The 19578-nt window shown below is 39.8% G+C and overlaps 1 protein-coding gene across 1 annotated transcript in view; it reads left to right on the top strand.

Moving 5' to 3' along the window:
- Positions 1 to 627: 627 nt before the first annotated feature.
- The window catches only part of LOC142139902 (lysine-specific demethylase 5B-like), a 57627-nt gene continuing 38676 nt past the window's right edge, over positions 628 to 19578 (top strand). The window contains exons 1-5 of the mRNA XM_075197764.1: positions 628 to 813; positions 4595 to 4765; positions 7026 to 7082; positions 17100 to 17225; positions 17323 to 17419. Of these exons, the coding sequence (XP_075053865.1) occupies positions 796 to 813; positions 4595 to 4765; positions 7026 to 7082; positions 17100 to 17225; positions 17323 to 17419 (469 nt within the window). The 5' untranslated portion in view covers positions 628 to 795. The remainder of the gene's footprint in view (positions 814 to 4594; positions 4766 to 7025; positions 7083 to 17099; positions 17226 to 17322; positions 17420 to 19578) is intronic.

Here is a 19578-nt window from a genome sequence, read left to right as displayed (position 1 = left end):
CAAGTATTTCAGATAAAACTGGATCCCTTTTTAAGATATTCCAATGTTTAGTTAGGGTCGACCTTATAAGGTTTTCCCCACTACTGTATTCTGTAATAAACGGTATCATATCCTTCTTTTCATCTTTAATTGAATACTTTAGGGTCTCAGTTCTATTTTTGTTCTTAATTTTCTGAGTAGCCTCATCTAACAAAGAGGCCGGATAACCTCTTTTTCTAAGACGATCCGAGTATAATGATAGTTGTTCTTCAAAATCTGTCTCCCTACTACAGTTCCTTTTTAATTCTGTTAAATTGAGAAAAGGGTATGTTGTTTTTCCACCGTTTCTGGTGGCAACTCCTATAGTGAAGATAACTGTTCGTATCAACTTGTTTAATATAGTTTCTAGTAATAATTCTAACATCGGATAAGGATAAGGTTATTACTAGAAACTATATGTGTGTGTGTGTGTGTGTGTATATATATATATATATATGTGTGTATGTATATGTATGTATATATAATGTGTGTATATATAATGTATATTTGCCAGAATGACTAGATTCAGTGTTATTCTGTGACACTTTACTTGCCATTGTCTCATGTTTCAGACTGTCTCGCTGGTACGTTCAAGATGCATTATATCTGTGCCACATATATTGTTAGATTTTCAGCAGTTTGGCCTGGATACTCCCTGTGCAGCTTGCGATACTAAGACCTGTGAACAAGGTGCTCCCACTTTGGTGTCGGCAACTCTGGAGAAGGCAGTCTAAGCAAGAATCACTAACGGTATCAGTAATCGATCGCACTAGAGTGATGTTGGGGTCTGAAAAGGTACGTGAACCACCCCCTTTTTCTCACACTTCTACCCACGCTCAGTTCACACTGATCATATCTATCGCAGGCACTTCTTCCCAGACAGGAGGCCTATGTGTACGGATCTGAGTCCACACAAACAGGGACACATCTGCTCACCATCTCACAGGGGTAAGCATAATTTTGATTTTCAGAGTTCTTCAGTCAGGATCAGGATATGATCCATTCCTCAACAGACGAGGGCTAGTTAGATCTGGAATTACAGGCAAAAACATTAACTCTGAAAATGTAACATCAATTCTCCGGATGTATATTCTCGGCTTAAGCCTCAAACGCACTTTAACCCTTGCAGAATTTGAGTTTGCGGTCCCATCCGCACCTCCTCAGAGGTTGTGCATGGGGTCTGACCCTTTGGCTAGGTGCCAAATAGACAATTATTACACAGGCCACAATTCCTTCTTACTTTTTATCTATTTTCCAGGGAGGAAAAATATAACACGTAGAATTAATAACCTTTGTGACTCGTATATTCTCTGCCATCCCTACACAGGGCAGATGCCTCCACTCAACTTAACTGACGGCTGCCAGAAGGTTTTACACCCTATAGGGTCATAGCTGAGTTTTGAAATAGGCCATTCAGCCATGGGCAGAAGAGGTTCCAAGAACGGAGCTGCTCACGTTGGCAGTATTACAGTGGAGCCTAAAGGGGCCTTTGACAGTAAAAGTACATCTCTTCCCGTCAGCTCCACTAGGCACGTCTAGGGCACACTTAAATCCATAATTCATCTTTCCCGGGGTCAACGTGCCCCATCATGTAGCCCCTTGTTGGCTCCCATAGGAGCATATAGTACCTACACAGGTGCAGTTCGGGAAGAAGCCTATATACCTGGTGGTATTCCCAGAGGTTTGTGTATTTATCCCAACCTCTTACCGTTCCACAAAGGGATCCTTTCCTTCCTTGAAGCTGGCAGTTTTTCAACAGGCAGTCTGCATTCTCTTGTTTGGGATGTAGTCACTGCGCACAGTCATGGCAGGCAGTGAACAAAACGAGTTCCTGGCTTCAGTATACATCATGTAGGTCTTCTTACATGTACCAGTCAGGAAGGAGGCACCGGGGTCTCTTTCGCTTTGGCGAAACAGTAATTTCAGTTCCGGCTCAGGGTCTTACCTTTTCATTCCGCACATTGCATCTCGTGGGGTGCCGAGGTTAGGACAGTCAGGGCAGGCAAATACTGCACCCGGCGAGTCACTACGGTACCCTGTCTGGACAAACACTGTCCGAGGGCTCCGTCATCTTTATCTCTCACGGATAAATCTCCATCTGGTTCCTGGAAGGACACGTCTGGGTGCAGAGACTACAGGGTTTAACACCCATTTTACCACAGCAGATACGTGTATTATATATATCGCCTCCTAGACGGGGTCCCACAGGGTCTCGCTACCGGAGGAAAGGGCCCCCCACTTCAGCGCAGGAAGAGGATACCACTGATGCGGAAATAGGTCCTCTCTCCTCAGTGGCATTAGGCTTCTGGTATAAAGGGTATCAACTTTCAAAGAAAAGATGGGTGCATACGCCTCTCTCGACATTCCTAGAGGGAGATTCCCCAGAAAGAACCTGGTTCACCGGTTATTGGACTCGCAGTTCATCACTCTGTACAAACTTACGATTCAAGCTCTCTTTCAGTGGTTAGCCACACAGTCAGGAGCAAGGTCCTCCAGGTCCTGAACTCCGGTCCGGACAGGTTCTAGTCTGTTACTGGAGGCGGATTAATAAATCTTTAGAGTTCCAGGGTCTTTTTGGACCTCCCAAGAAGACTTATTTCAATCGGGTGCACAGGATGGGACACTAAGCCCATCGGGTCCTAATCCGGAAGCCCCTAAACAATCGGTCAGATAGGGCACGACTGTTGCATTTCTAGAGTATCACAGGGGAACTTGTGGCTTGAGAACAGTGGAAAATACGACGAGGTTATAGCAAAATTATTAAGTTCCCACTCTTTTTTTTGTCCATTATCCCGACATAACAAAGGGGGAAGGCCGAGAGCCTTGGCAGGCAGGCAATTAACCAAGACGAATGGTCTCTCCATGATAACGTCCGTTGCCCCCCAGGTGGAATAGTGGGGACACTTCGGCTTTTGCCCCAGGGCGTCCATACTTATTTATCAGGTCACACCGTTATTGTTCATAATCTAGAGACCCTTGAGAGGAGTTCTCTGATGCCAGGATACCACCTAAAGCTTCGGTCGGGTGTACCTGTCGCTATCCCTTCCCAGGTCCCCACGGGGGCTAGGGAGTGTCGAACACAGTGCGGCTCCCAGCTATACTGGGACCCTTCAATTTACCTGGCAGGGTATGGTTCTCAAACATTGGTAGCTAGTGGTGACACCTCTCTTCTGCCTTCCTCTGTGGTCAGATCTGAATGGTCGGGGACCTCCTTCTGTCACTTTTTATACCGTCTAGCTGGTGGCATTGGAAGACTCTAACCTTAGGGCCAGAGGTTCGTTGCAGGGAGCTGTTTAGTACCTTGGATAGAGCCGAGAGGACAATTTCCTCATCCGGTTTCCTAGGTCTGGAAACAGGAAAAAGTTGGTGTGAGTCCTGCGGTTTTCACACATCTCAGTGCTGACTCTCTAGGTTGTTTTCTTTCACAAACTACCTCTGATATCCGCCTAGCTTCCTGCAGGTGCTGCCCCCAGTGCTCTACTTTTATTTCGGTACCGGTTTACAGGATCACGGTGTCTTCAAGTCTTTCTTGACAGGTCTCTGCCGATAAAGGTTAAGCCATGAAATCTAGTCCGGGGGATCAGAGCACTTGTTTTGCCCACTTTGGTCTTGCTAACTCGGGAAGATATGCCTATCCCAGGGTAGGTCACGTGCCTATCACCTGGTCCCAGGGGTCCAGGGGTGGTAGTGTGCAATGCACTCCCACATTCTACTTTTCCAGTAGTGGAGAGAGGTGCGTCACTCCGGCCAATATTGGGTTATTCTCCCGCCATTGCGTGTTACGCCCTTCGTCGGCTGGATGTGGGTTGGGCTCTTCGGGGCCAGATTGACAGCAGAGCCTCTAGCTGGGAGACTAAGGGTTTCTCTTCATCCTTTCGCCGCTATTTTATCCGGTTCTGGTGACTTTACAACAACCTCGCCAATAGAGTTGGTGGTTCTTGGATGACATGTCAAAGTGCTTCGGTAAAGCAGTTGTTCAGGAGGGCAAAGCCTACATCTTCTACAGAGTTTCTTGGTTGCATGTTTGGGCATCCGCTAATGCATTACTCGCAAGTTGTGGCGTACAGCCGTTCCAGAGCAATCCCGCCCTTAGAGGCAGTTTGGGTATGTCCCCAATGTATCGCAGTGTCCCCCAATGATAGGAAAGAGAAAATAAGATTTTTACTCACCGTAAAATCCCTTTCTCTGACTCCATTGGGGGGCACTGCACACCCTCCCTTGCTCTGAAAGTAGTGCTGGTTTTGGTGCTTTTTTCTCTATTGCTTCTCCTTTCTTACTATCTTGGTTATACAAAACGGAGGTCTGAGCTGGAGAGGAGGGGCATAGTAGGGGAGGAGTGTGACAAACCAACAAGTTTAGAAGTGCCTAAACTCCCAGTCCACCTACTATACCCCCAATGTATCGCAGTGTCTCCCAATGGAGTCAGAAATGGATTTTACGTTGAGTAAAAATCTGATGTAATTTTATTGATTTATTTTGATAATAAGTGTATCAAAGTTATAACCTCTTAATTTTGTGTTGTGACTTTGCTTTTTTTCTTGAGGTTTGTTTTATTGCATTTTCTTTTTCACTGCAGTTGGTAGCTGACGGGGGTGGCTTTGATGTGGTCTGCAGAGAAAGAAAGTGGACCAAGATAGCTACAAAAATGGGTTTCTCTCCTGGAAAAGCTGTTGGCTCCCACATCCGAGGCCATTATGAGCGCATACTTTACCCATACAACTTGTTTCAGTCTGGAGCTAGCTTGTTGGTGAGTATGTAGGAGTACCTGAGTGGAAAGTATAATATGTTTTATACACCACCATTTTATTTTATTTTTTACGTTTTGAACTATGTAATCTATTTAAATACCATACATCGGTGTTTCAGCAGCAGTTTTTATTGCATTTCCTGAGGCTTGAAGAAAATGGACAAAATAATTTTTCTCTAATACATGGTATCTCCTTTTTAAAGCCAAATTGTTAAACTTTTTGATTGCGATAAACCTCTGACAAAACAACATCTTTGGATGTGACATGATTCTTGTACGGAAGCTGAATCTGTTCAGCATACGTACTCTGCTTGTGTGTGCCATTATTATGAGTGCTAACCTTTTCTCCTATTGGTCATGGTCAAAAGTTTGAGAACGACACAAATATTATTTTTCACAAAGTCTGCTGCCTCAGTTTTTATGATGGCAATTTGCATATACTCCAGAATGTCACGAAGAGTGATCAGATGAATTGCAATTATTTTCAAAGTCCCACTTTGCCATGAAAATTAACTTTATACCAAAAACATTTCCACTGCATTGCAGCCCTGCCACAAAAGGACCAGCTGACATCAGGTCAGTGATTTTCTCATTAACAGAGATGAGTCTTGATGAGGACAAGGCTGGAGATCACGCTGTCATGCTGATTGAGTTAGAGGAAGCTTTTAAAGCTTGCAGTCTGTTGTTCTGTTAACCATGGTTAGCTGCAAGGAAACACATGAAGTCATCATTACTTTGCACAAAAATGGGTTCACAGGCAAGGAGATTGCTGCTAGTAAGATTGTACCTAAATCGACCATTTATCGGATCATGAAGAACTTCAAGGAGAGAGGTTCAATAGTTTTGAAGAAGGCTTCAGGGAGCCCAAAGACGTCCAGCAAGCGCCAGGACAGTTTCCTAAAGTTAATTCAGCTGTGGAATCGGGGCACCCCCAGTGCGCAGCTTGCTCAGGAATGGCAGCAAACAGGTGTGGAGGATGGCCTGGTGCCAAGACGGCCAGCAAAGAAGCCACTTCTCTTCAGGAAAAACATCAGGGACAGACTGATATTCTGCAAAAGCTACAGGGTTTGGACTGCTGAGGACTGGGTTAAAGATGAATCCCCTTCCAGATTGTTTGACCCATCTGTGAAAAATGCTTGTCCATTGAAGGAAAGGTGAGAGCTATGATCAGTCCTGTGTCATGCCAACAGTAAAGCTTCCTGAGGCCATTCATGTGTGGAGTTGCTTCTCAGCCAAAGGAGTGGGCTCACTCTCACAATTTTGCTGAAAAACACAGCCATGAATAAAAAGAATGGTACCAAAACATCCCCCAAGAGCTACTCCCAACCATCCAAGAACAGTTTGGTGACGAACAATGCCTCTTCCAGCATGATAGAGCACCTTGCCATAAGGCAAAAGTGATAACTAAGTGGCTCGGGGATCAAAACATGAAAATTTTGATTCCATGGCTAGGAAACTCCCCAGACCTTAATCCCATTGAGAACTTGTGGTCAATCCTCAAGAGACGGGTGGACAAACAATAACCCACAAATTCTGCCAAACTCCAAGCATTGATTAGGCAAGAATGGGCAGCCATCAGTCAGTATGTGGCCCAGAAGTTGACTGACAGCATGCCAGGACGAATTACAGAGGTCTTTAAAAAGAAGGGTCAATACTGCAAATATTGACTCTGCATAAACGTTATGTAATTGTCAATAAAAGCCTTTGACACTTATGCAATGCTTGTAATTTTACTTCAGTATACCATAGCAACATCTGACAATAAGGTCTAAAAACGCTGAAGCCGAAAACTTTGGGAAAACCAATACTTGTCATTCTTAAAACTTTTGGCCATGTCTGTACAAATCATTAATCTTTGAAAATTTTCGCAGCAAGGTAATGCCATCTCTGGATGCCTTTACCTGTCACATTCTATGGGATCCAGCTGAAGCCTCTCCGACTACGCTGGATCCCTCGCCCGTGGAGGTGCTATATACATGCACATAGCACTTCCTCCATTCTCTGGCAATGTTTGGTAAATAGTAAAAGTTATAGTGGGACTTTGCCGGGGCTCCCAAAACCTTTCTGACATGTTAAATTACAGCAGTGCTTCATTATGCATCACTGCGACTTGCAGCAACGCATAATAGTTGTCGCCAGACTCTTTCAAAAAATGGATCTATATATATATATATTATTCTTTGTATTTTGACGTACAATCTTGTTGTTCTGACATGAAATTTCTATTACAGTAAAATGACTACCAATTTTTGCACAATAGGCTCCTGATACCTGTACTAAATTGCTCAAACTTATGGACAGTACAGCCCTAGATAAGGTATGTGCATTTTTGATAAGGAATATATGAATTGGAAGACTTTTTGATATTCTGTAGACTTACTGCTCTTCCTTGCATATCATCATCCCCATTTGTTTACATAGCCCCACCAATTCCGCAGCACTATACAGAGCATGTTTGTTATTCAAATCAGTCCCTGCCCCATTGGAGCTTAAAGGCTAAATTCCCTAACTTATACACACACAGGTTAGGGTTCATTTTGTCAGCAGCCAATTGGCCTACTAGTATGTGTTTGTAGTGTAGGTGGAAACGGGAGCTCCTGGAGGTAACACATGCAAGCACTAGAAAAACACAGATATAAGGGGCTGTCTGGGAATTGAACTCATGACTGCTGTGAGGTGTAAGAGTTAATCACTTAAATATTGGTCTTATGGTACCTTCTTAGCAGAGGACTTGACATGGACAGAAGCACAAAGGGGACGTGGTTCTTCCCTTATCACCTCTGCATCCATCAACATAATAGAGATTATTCTGTCTCTGCAGGTGACAGTGGCGTTGTCTAAGCTGCTTGTCACCTGCCCGAGAGGTCTAGTAAAAAAAAAGGAGAGAAAAATCCTTCCTGCCAGCGAGAGCCGTCCGGCTCTCTGCGGACAGGCGCCTCTCATTGAAAACGAGTGTGCTCTGTTCTAGCACCAAATAAAAGACACAAAATGAATCTAAAAAGACAGTGAATATTATTCACTGTGAAAAAAACAAGCCCAACTCCTTTGGGCACCAAACTTAAACTGAAGCACTCAGGGGGTTGGCAGGGGGGAGGGGTCTGTCGGCAGCTCTAGGTTAACTAGTTAGGTGCCAACTCCTACCTCTCCTCACACAACCCCATGGTAGCAGTGTCCCCCAGAAGGAATCTGAGAAACAGATTTATTGTAAGTATATAAATCCTTTTTATTTTGCTGGCAATACGGCAAGCAATCGCTTAATGCAACACTCAACTTCCAAATTGGTCAGTTTTTCCTCCTTTTTTGTATCAGACAGAGAGCACATGTTAAACACATTTGCACCCCTGTTGTATTAACAAGAAGGTTGAAAGATTATTCCCACACCTGCATACATGACATGTACATGCTACATTCTTGTGTTATTTCTATCGACACAGTTCGTTCTTGCACATTACTTGCAGAAAATTGACTTCCTTTGTTTTGCAAGAGGTTTTACTGCAGGTATTATGTAGCCACTGTTAATCTGTGTATATAGCTGCAGTAAGGAGGATGGAACTCTGACAAGATCATACAACCTTCACTTGGTTCCTTCCCATACCCAATGTAAAACGGTCTGCTCTTCTTTGGCTAAACCCATTATGCTTGTGGTCTCTGGTATTCTGTGACCTGTTTCGCAATCTCCAGTTCTCCTGTCTGTCTTACTCTCCCCTTGAATTAACTTTTTCTCTCCTATTTGTGCTTTGCCTATATTCCCTTAATGTAGATTCTACATTAAGAGTGGTTGAATGCACACAATTTTAAATAGAATACAATTTTAAATAGAAAAGAGATGCACACTTACCATTTACAACAGAAGTTTCTCGGTAGGTAAATAACTCTGAAAAAGGAAGGAGTGGCAGGTGGTAGCTGCACTCTGTCACGGTGAAGAAAAGAAAGATAAGCTGTTACTATTTACTTTTACGAAGTGGCAGACACTGGGTACAGAAAATGAGGGGGAACTTCAGTCTCTGTTCACGAACATTTCACTGTGGCCACACATTGGAAATATAGCAAGGGAAGCATAAAGTTAGAGCTGGGCAAGTAATTTTATATGTGTGTTCTTTCCACATTAGGTATCTTATAATTTTGATTGCAAAAGAAAATACCACTGCACTAGGTATCGCTATTCCAGTCTCATATTCTTGTCAATTATAAATATTTAGGTAACATGATTACTGGATGGTGCACTTCAACACAGATAGCTAATCAGGTAAGAAAAGAAGATAGGAAGAAATTGTGTATTCGAAGGCACTCTGCGATATCAATAATAAATTAAAATAACTATATCTTTATTGGTATGCTTTAAGAAAATCCCTCTTAATTGGATAGCGAAATATTAAAACCAAAGTGATTAAAGTGAATTAAAATAGCAAAATAAATTGCTATGCCCCGCTACTTTATATATATCTATATAAGTATTCAGTATATAATATAATAATCACTCCTACTTAGACCAGTCTCGCAATTGGATACTATTCCAAATCAAAATAATTGAAGTATGTGTGGTATAAAAAAAGACTAATTTGGCAGTTATTACTTTAATCCAATATCCCAGTAATCCTTTATAGTAACTACGTTATCGATAATGGGATATCCTGATATAATAGAAACTCCATATGAATCAAAAACACACTCTCAGTGTAATAACCCTGATCCATATAATTGCTTGCATATAGAGCCCAATAAGGGCTTAAGCTATTGTTATATTAATAATGCGATTACTAGTGCTTAAAATAGGGTCTCTGCCTGACGGTTGTTTGGCTTAGTTATATACCCTAGCACTATATTGCTCTAGTAATTACACATGTGTGTTGAATTGATTAGTCATTCTGGTATCACACAGACATATGATGTATCTATTGGAGCTCCTTCTAAATTAGAAGCCTGCCATTTTTTAGTCATATACACACACACACACACACACACTCATGCTGTTATATAACCCATACAAGGTTTGGTTATCTGAGAATGCTAAATAGAGACTAATATTGAGGAGTGATTGAGCACAGTAGCGGGGTAAACGCCAACGCGCGTTTCGCTGCATGCTTTTTCAAGGCAACCCGAAATGAGGAGGAATGAAAATATTTATGCAGCTCACCACGCCTACTTGTCTGACGTGTCATAATCTGATAAGTGGCAACTCCGTGTGTCATGATTCCAATGATTGATGGCTAAAATAACAAATCCTTTTGTTAGGATTGGTATTCACCCGCCCCCAAGAGTAAGTGATTGGTAAATCGATGTTTCAGGCTGTCAGCATGTAAACAAGCAGTATATGAGATACTGAATTGTCACTTCTCATGTCTGATTCCTCTTTAGTTCTCCCTCAATCTAAATAAAGATTAATTCCCCATATAATGCAATAGATATATAGTGATAATCAATTCATGTAATAAAAATTGATAGAAATAAAGTGAAAATTAACCATATGTGTATACTTTGATTTAAGTAACATGGGTTAGATAGAATCTGTCGCTGGTAATCAAATACGTTCTACCAGTGATTCAAAGTTGCTGTTTTAGCTAATCAGTTATTATATTATAGATTAGGGTTTCTCTTATATTAATTAGATCTCCTCATACATATTATGTTAAACCATATCTAATCTATATAGGAACCTTCATGGATCCTACCTAAATCAACATCTAGATATGTTCCCCATGTAATAAGGTAAGTATGTGGTAATAGTGTAATAATACATAAAGCCCAAACAGGGTTTTTTTAAGAAGACATAACATGTGAAAAAAAATTAAAAATAAACGTTGATGTGCTATGATGCCCATATAAAAAATAAAGGTAAGAGGGCATTAGAGTATAACCTTGTAACTACATGTAATATTAATTGCTCATACCTAATTTGGAGAACAATATTCACGGTGAATAATTATATGATTACGTAATTATTAAATAGGTGATAAAAATAAATGTGCAAGATGCATCAAATGGGGATGAATCTTAATAGAAAGATTCATATGGTGTATTTATGAATGAAAATTGTTTGACTCTCATATATGAGGTTGTTAGTATCATTGAGACCATTCGGAAACAGGCTATTCATCATAAAGATTTGTCTTGCTTCTCGTTTTAGGAGTTCCTGTTGGAAATTTCCCCCACGAATCCCCAATGAGACCTTTTCCATAGCAAACGCTCGCAATTGTTTAGGATTACCCTCATGGTATAATAAAAAATGCTTTGCCACAGTTGTTAGGGGTTTAAAATTATCTCTATCTCGAGAAGCGTTTTTAATGTTGTTTACATGTTCTAAGAGGCGTTTCTTGAACGGCCTACTTGTCATGCCAATATATTTTAACTTACACGGGCACGTTAGACAGTATATTACACCAATAGAGTTGCAATTCAGAAATTCTGTTATTCGCCAGATTTTTGAATACCGATCAGTGTATTCTTTGGTTTTGATGCAATATTCACACGCTTTACACGTGCCACATTTAAAAAATCCTATAGTTGTCTTTGGAGTCTGTTTGTTGGAACTAAAATGGCTATGCATTAATTGATCTTTAAGATTCTTAGATCTTCTCCAAGTCATGGACTCTCTTATCCAAAATCTGCTTGAGATCCTCATCTAATAACAATACATTCCAATGTTTCTGAAAGATCTCTGAAATTTCCTTCCATTCATTGCAGAATGACCCAATCATTCTGACTCCAGAGTCCTGAACTCTCTCTTTTGTGGATGGATAAATTAAAGATTCTCTAGTCATTTTTTGGACCGAGTGTACTGCTTTCTGTATGATTTTATTACTGTACCCCCGCCGTTTTAATCTCATCTGCAATTCCTGAGACCTGATCTGAAAAGTATTCTCGTCTGAACAATTGCGTTTTGTCCTGAGAAGTTCACCCTTAGGGAGACCTCGAAAGACCGGGGGAAAATGTGAGCTGGTGTGGTGTAATAAACTGTTGGTAGCTGTAGATTTTCTATAGACATCAGTACACAGTCTACCTTCTCTGTTAATTTGTATTTTTAGGTCAAGGAAATTGATGGTGTTTTGATGTATATCCGAAGTCAATTTTAGATTAAGATTATTATTATTCAGAATTCCCGTGAATTCATGGAATAAATCTTCCTGACCATCCCATAATATTAGAATGTCATCTATGTAACGAAGCCATAATAATATATGTCTAGTGTACTTTTCATTGACATCATTAAATACATATTGCTGCTCCCACCAGCCAAGAAAAATATTAGCATACGTCGGTGCACAAGATGTGCCCATAGCGGTTCCTCTGGTCTGCAGATAAAATTTGTCATCAAATATAAAGTAGTTCTTTGTCAAGACAAAATCAAGAAGTTCAATCAGGAATGTATTAAAGTCACTCTGGGTCTACATGTTCAAAAAATATTGGACTGCCAGGATACCAAATTTATGTAATATATTTGTATACAAGGATTCCACATCAAGAGATGCCAGCATGGTTTCACTATTTACTGATAAGTCATTGATCTTGGATAGTACATCCAAAGTATCTCTTGTATACGAGGGTAGACTCGTTACAAATTCACGTAGATGTTGATCTATGAATTGACTGGCTTTTTCAGTTAAGCTACCAACCCCTGAGACTATAGGTCTCCCTGGTGGAACTTTGTCATTCTTATGAATTTTCGGTAGAGCATAAAGAGTTGGAATTCTTGGGTTTTCTACCTCAAGAAAATTAAAGTCTGTTTTTGATATTATTCCATTATGGAAAGCTCGTTTTATTAAATTCATATACATTGATAAAAAGTTTGCAGTGGGGTTAAAGATCAATCTTTTATAGCATAAGGGATCATCCAATTGGCGATATATCTCAGCCTTATACATTGATACTGGCCATAGGACAACCCTTTATCCGAGGGTTTGATCACTATGTCCTTCCAAGATTCTAAATCCCTTAGAGCATTCCTTTCTTGTATAGTGAGATTACATTTGGATTGTGAATATCTAGGTTTACCCATTAACTTATCAAGATCCCTTGACACCAGATCTCTGTAAATTTTAACTTGCGGGCATATTGACAGGTCAGGAGAGAATTTGGATTTTTTCTTAAATTGCACAGTGACAGTATTGCTATCCGTTGGTAAGCACTGATCAGGATCGGTATCCAATTCCTGTAAAATCTGTAGGGCTTGTCTATCCTCCTCAGTTTCTAGATTAAGTGCTTGTAAAGTGGCATCATTTGTATCTAAATTAAATCTCTCTTTATTACTAAAGAATTTTTTAAGGAGAAGTTTTCTTGTAAATAACGTAAGGTCTTTCTCCCATTCAAATCTGTTGAATGTCTTTGTTGGAGAGAATGTTAATCCCTTACTTAAAACTTGAATATGTGTAGTATAAAGTAATCTATCAGACAAATTTATAATTCTCAAAGTGTCCCCCATTATCTCTGTCGTCTGTTGTTCCTCCGAAACGCTTGGGGACCTTCTAATCCTTCCATTTGCTTCCTCTTTTTGTCTTTGGATTTTGCCCCGCCCCCTTCGTATCGGTTTATTTGTACATGACCCCCTCCTTCTGTATCTCTTGAACCTCGTCTTAAAAAATCTCTAGATTGGAATGTATGGTCTCTATTTCTAGGGGAGGTTTCAGAAGTTTCACCTTCAGATGATTCCATCTCAGAGGTGCTAAATGAGGTTATGGGTCTTTGAGACTTACGAGAATCCCATTTAAATATTTTATTTTGAGCATAATCGTTTTTATCACTAATAAATTTTGTACGTTTTTTCTCCATGATAAATTTGTCATACTCATCTAAATCTTCCTTAATTTTATCATAAGCTTTCTTAAAACGGTCTGATCCTTCAAACTCTTTCAATTTATCTCCTAATTTGGCAAGGTCTCTTGTATATTGTTCTAACAGTAGGTTGTCATGTTTCAAAAATACATTAATTAAATCAGTAGAACATTTTGTTAAGATAGATTCCCACTCTTTTTTGAGGTCTAATGTAGCTAATTCAAAGGCCGGATACAATCTCTGTCTCAGGCCTCTTGGAATCATCTTTTGTTTGATATAATTATTAAACATTGTTTTATTCCAATGTACTTTGGTTTGTTTAAACAATAAGTTCTTTAATTCCATTAGGTAATCTGACCAACCCCTGTTTTCATTCCCTTCTAGAGGACTGCCCTCAAGGAAATCAATTTCAATATCTCGTGACCATTTTTCTTGTCTGAGGCTCAATTCGTGATTAATACTAAACGATGCCATTGTGTATAATTTGAGCAAAATGTATACTCAGAGGGGGATATGGTAATCCAAAATTAGACTGCCTGTGCTAGTGGAGAAAGATAGTGATGAATTCACTGTAATAATCTAATTGCAAAAGAAAATACCACTGCACTAGGTATCGCTATTCCAGTCTCATATTCTTGTCAATTATAAATATTTAGGTAACATGATTACTGGATGGTGCACTTCAACACAGATAGCTTAAACGGCGGGGGTACAGTAATAAAATCATACGGAAAGCAGTACACTCGGTCCAAAAAATGAATAGAGAATCTTTAATTTATCCATCCACAAAAGAGAGAGTTCAGGACTCTGGAGTCAGAATGATTGGGTCATTCTGCAATGAATGGAAGGAAATTTCAGAGATCTTTCAGAAACATTGGAATGTATTGTTATTAGATGAGGATCTCAAGCAGATTTTGGATAAGAGAGTCCATGACTTGGAGAAGATCTAAGAATCTTAAAGATCAATTAATGCATAGCCATTTTAGTTCCAACAAACAGACTCCAAAGACAACTATAGGATTTTTTAAATGTGGCACGTGTAAAGCGTGTGAATATTGCATCAAAACCAAAGAATACACTGATCGGTATTCAAAAATCTGGCGAATAACAGAATTTCTGAATTGCAACTCTATTGGTGTAATATACTGTCTAACGTGCCCGTGTAAGTTAAAATATATTGGCATGACAAGTAGGCCGTTCAAGAAACGCCTCTTAGAACATGTAAACAACATTAAAAACGCTTCTCGAGATAGAGATAATTTTAAACCCCTAACAACTGTGGCAAAGCATTTTTTATTATACCATGAGGGTAATCCTAAACAATTGCGAGCGTTTGCTATGGAAAAGGTCTCATTGGGGATTCGTGGGGGAAATTTCCAACAGGAACTCCTAAAACGAGAAGCAAGACAAATCTTTATGATGAATAGCCTGTTTCCGAATGGTCTCAATGATACTAACAACCTCATATATGAGAGTCAAACAATTTTCATTCATAAATACACCATATGAATCTTTCTATTAAGATTCATCCCCATTTGATGCATCTTGCACATTTATTTTTATCACCTATTTAATAATTACGTAATCATATAATTATTCACCGTGAATATTGTTCTCCAAATTAGGTATGAGCAATTAATATTACATGTAGTTACAAGGTTATACTCTAATGCCCTCTTACCTTTATTTTTTATATGGGCATCATAGCACATCAACGTTTATTTTTAATTTTTTTTCACATGTTATGTCTTCTTAACAAAACCCTGTTTGGGCTTTATGTATTATTACACTATTACCACATACTTACCTTATTACATGGGGAACATATCTAGATGTTGATTTAGGTAGGATCCATGAAGGTTCCTATATAGATTAGATATGGTTTAACATAATATGTATGAGGAGATCTAATTAATATAAGAGAAACCCTAATCTATAATATAATAACTGATTAGCTAAATCAGCAACTTTGAATCACTGGTAGAACGTATTTGATTACCAGCGACAGATTCTATCTAACCCATGTTACTTAAATCAAAGTATACACATATGGTTAATTTTCACTTTATTTCTATCAATTTTTATTACATGAATTGATTATCACTATATATCTATTGCATTATATGGGGAATTAATCTTTATTTAGATTGAGGGAGAACTAAAGAGGAATCAGACATGAGAAGTGACAATTCAGTATCTCATATACTGCTTGTTTACATGCTGACAGCCTGAAACATCGATTTACCAATCACTTACTCTTGGGGGCGGGTGAATACCAATCCTAACAAAAGGATTTGTTATTTTAGCCATCAATCATTGGAATCATGACACACGGAGTTGCCACTTATCAGATTATGACACGTCAGACAAGTAGGCGTGGTGAGCTGCATAAATATTTTCATTCCTCCTCATTTCGGGTTGCCTTGAAAAAGCATGTAGCGAAACGCGCGTTGGCGTTTACCCCGCTACTGTGCTCAATCACTCCTCAATATTAGTCTCTATTTAGCATTCTCAGATAACCAAACCTTGTATGGGTTATATAACAGCATGAGTGTGTGTGTGTGTGTGTGTGTGTGTGTGTGTGTGTGTGTGTGTGTATATGACTAAAAAACGGCAGGCTTCTAATTTAGAAGGAGCTCCAATAGATACATCATATGTCTGTGTGATACCAGAATGACTAATCAATTCAACACACATGTGTAATTACTAGAGCAATATAGTGCTAGGGTATATAACTAAGCCAAACAACCGTCAGGCAGAGACCCTATTTTAAGCACTAGTAATCCCATTATTAATATAACAATAGCTTAAGCCCTTATTGGGCTCTATATGCAAGCAATTATATGGATCAGGGTTATTACACTGAGAGTGTGTTTTTGATTCATATGGAGTTTCTATTATATCAGGATATCCCATTATCGATAATGTAGTTACTATAAAGGATTACTGGGATATTGGATTAAAGTAATAACTGCCAAATTAGTCTTTTTTATACCACACATACTTCAATTATTTTGATTTGGAATAGTATCCAATTGCGAGACTGGTCTAATATAGGAGTGATTATTATATTATATACTGAATACTTATATAGATATATATAAAGTAGCGGGGCATAGCAATTAATTTTGCTATTTTAATTCACTTTAATCACTTTGGTTTTAATATTTCGCTATCCAATTAAGAGGGATTTTCTTAAAGCATACCAATAAAGATATAGTTATTTTAATTTATTATTGATATCGCAGAGTGCCTTCGAATACACAATTTCTTCCTATCTTCTTTTCTTACCTGATCTTATAATTTTGAGCCTCTAAACATTTTCTTAGAGGGCCATATAAAAAAACAGAGCAGAGAGGTTAAAGTTTACCCCCACCCATCCCTTACCCCATGTGTAAATCCATTCTGCTAACCACTTTCCCAATGTTTAATTACTCTGCTCTGTTCTTTACATTTTACACTGTCTGCATTATGTGCAGGCGCAAAAAAAACCAGTCCATGACTGGTTCCCTAATATAACAGGCCCATTTCTGTCCTCAACCTTGATCTTCTTTTGTCTAAATTACAGAAACCAACTTTTGCTCCTGATGTTAAAGACAAGGAGTACAAACCTCATGATATCCTACAGAGGCAGTCTGTTCAACTATCAGAAAACTGCACTCCTGCCAGACGGGCTAAACGTATGAGAGCTGAGGTGAGATGCAGTTGTCGTGGAGCACAATGTCCATCCGATTGTGTGATGTGTTTATTTTGAGCATGTAATACTAAGGCAATGTTTGCTTGCCTTCAAGGCTGTAAAGATTAAAACTGAACCAGAAGACACTGCAGAATTAAGACCTCGAACCTTGCGTCGCAGGATGGGATCCATACACTCCATATGTGAAAATGGTAAATAGTATTGTGGAAGCTTTTAAAAAAAAAACTTTCATCACAAAATGTTGTAATGGGATCTGCTGGGGAGCTTAAACTTTTGTGTCCTTCTAAGCTGGGGCATGCTGCTACCCTTTGGGTGTAGCAGGCTCATGCAGTAGTAGATTAAAAAAAATTTTTTTGTATTTTATACTTTTTTTTTTTAAGTGCCATAGGGGTGAGGTACATAATAATTTTTGTTGGAAAAAGTTGTTTGCTAGTTTTCTTTTACTATAGAAAAAAGTTCTCCCCTTACTGGTGCTGTATCGTGGTGCAGGCACTTAAATCGACCTGCGGCACATGGAATAGAAGCCTCAGTCTAACCTATTAAGAAGCTGAGGTTCACTGTGCTGCTGTTACCTCTGGTCACTGTGTCTGTTATTGTAAACTGCAGAGGGAGGGGGGACATAGGTAAAGTGTCGAACAAGTTATAAGTTTATACCCTGCACTAGGGGCAAACTGGGCAAGGGGATCTGTCATACTAGTCGGTGCTACATTAAATAGACTATTGGGGAGAGGGCTGACTAATTTTAGCCCTGGGGAAAGACTTAACTCAGCAGCCTATTAAGAACATTTTAAAAGAAAAAAATGTAAGTGACCCAGCCCAAGGAAGCCCACTATGGCACCAGTCTGAGGGGCAGATGCCCCCTGCTGCCCAGCCTGCACATTGGAGGAGGTGCTTATCCCAAGATATTGCACCTGCTCCTTGGCATGGTTGTCCTTATACAGGCAGCCCACCAGAATCTGACAGACTTTATCTACGCATTGATATACTGATTTATAAGGGGAAAAAAGCAGAGGTTTCTGTCTTGTATTTGAGAGGCTGAGTGTGTGTGTGTGATTGTTTATACCTGTCAGCCTTACCAGTTTTGACTGCATATCCATTTAGGGGTAAATGTATCATACCCCGGTTTTTTCATCTCGCTGGAGATCGGCGTCTTCGCAGCTAAAATTTAAAGGGGCGATGGCTTGTAAAGGCAAGTATGCCTTTACAAGCCATCGCCCCTTTAAATTTTAGCTGCGAAGACGCCGATCTCCAGCGAGATGAAAAAAACGGCGTATGATACATTTACCCCTTGGTCTCTTTACGTTAGCTCTCTCAACATATAGCATTGCGCTACTGTAATGTATATAGATATATATTTATGCAGTGTTCTGCTTTTTTGTCTGCAAGTCCACTTTCTCTCATAGACTGTGTTCTATAACCATTCTCACTGTTGTCTTCCTGTCATCGTGCCTGAGAAAGGGACAAGTTCCAGGTCTTAACCTACCTGGGGGAAGACACCTGCTCCAAATGCCAGGCTAAATGGATGTTCAAAGCCTGATGTGCAGCTTGCGAGGCTGAGGACTACAGGCTGCGCACATATAGTTGTGGGAATGCGGCTGATGCCGTTTCAGACCCGGCCAGGGCGTAGTCGCTGGCTTTATCTATCGCTGAACTGACAAGTCTTCCTGCACATCCATAAGATGTAGGTGACCAAATTCCCCCTGCCTCTCCGTGCCTTCAAGGCTGTCCAATCTTCTCAGATTCATTTAGAGATTTTTCAAACTGAGATGATCAGATGGCTCAGATCAAATCCTCAACTGTGGGAATGGTTTTTCAAATTTTCACCACAATCCTGTGGTAGAAAGTAAATATCAACAAGGGTCTCCCACTCTCCAATTGTACGGTCGTGACCACAGATGCCAGTCTACTGGTGTGGGGAATGACTCAAAACCACCAGCTTTTGGTCTCAGGAGACGTCAAAGCTCGGCATAAATGTTTTTGAGTGGTCTGCGCCTTGGTTCAAGCGCCATCTGTATTAAAGGGAAAACTATTTTGCATATAACCAAACAACGCTACAGCTGTAGTGTGCATAAGCCGAAGTAGGAACTGGTAGTTCCTTAAAGATGGTTGGATCTTTATTTGGTCCTTGCTTATAATGACAGCCATGCAGCGAATAAAACAATCTTTTCAGCCCAAGGTGGTTTAACCTGAACCAGAGCAATGTCCAGTGATGAACTCTGTCCAAAAGCACGACGAACAAAGTCTTTGCATTTGTTAGATGTAATCGGAGCCTTCAGGACATATATCAGCAGAACTTCATCTTTGCAGAGGTTTATGGTCTTTTGGTTCTTTATGATGCACAGAAGAGATG

Source organism: Mixophyes fleayi, chromosome 2, assembly GCF_038048845.1.
Source record: "Mixophyes fleayi isolate aMixFle1 chromosome 2, aMixFle1.hap1, whole genome shotgun sequence".
In the NCBI taxonomy this organism is placed as follows: Eukaryota; Metazoa; Chordata; class Amphibia; order Anura; family Limnodynastidae; genus Mixophyes; species Mixophyes fleayi.
This window is presented reverse-complemented; position numbering and strand designations above follow the sequence as displayed.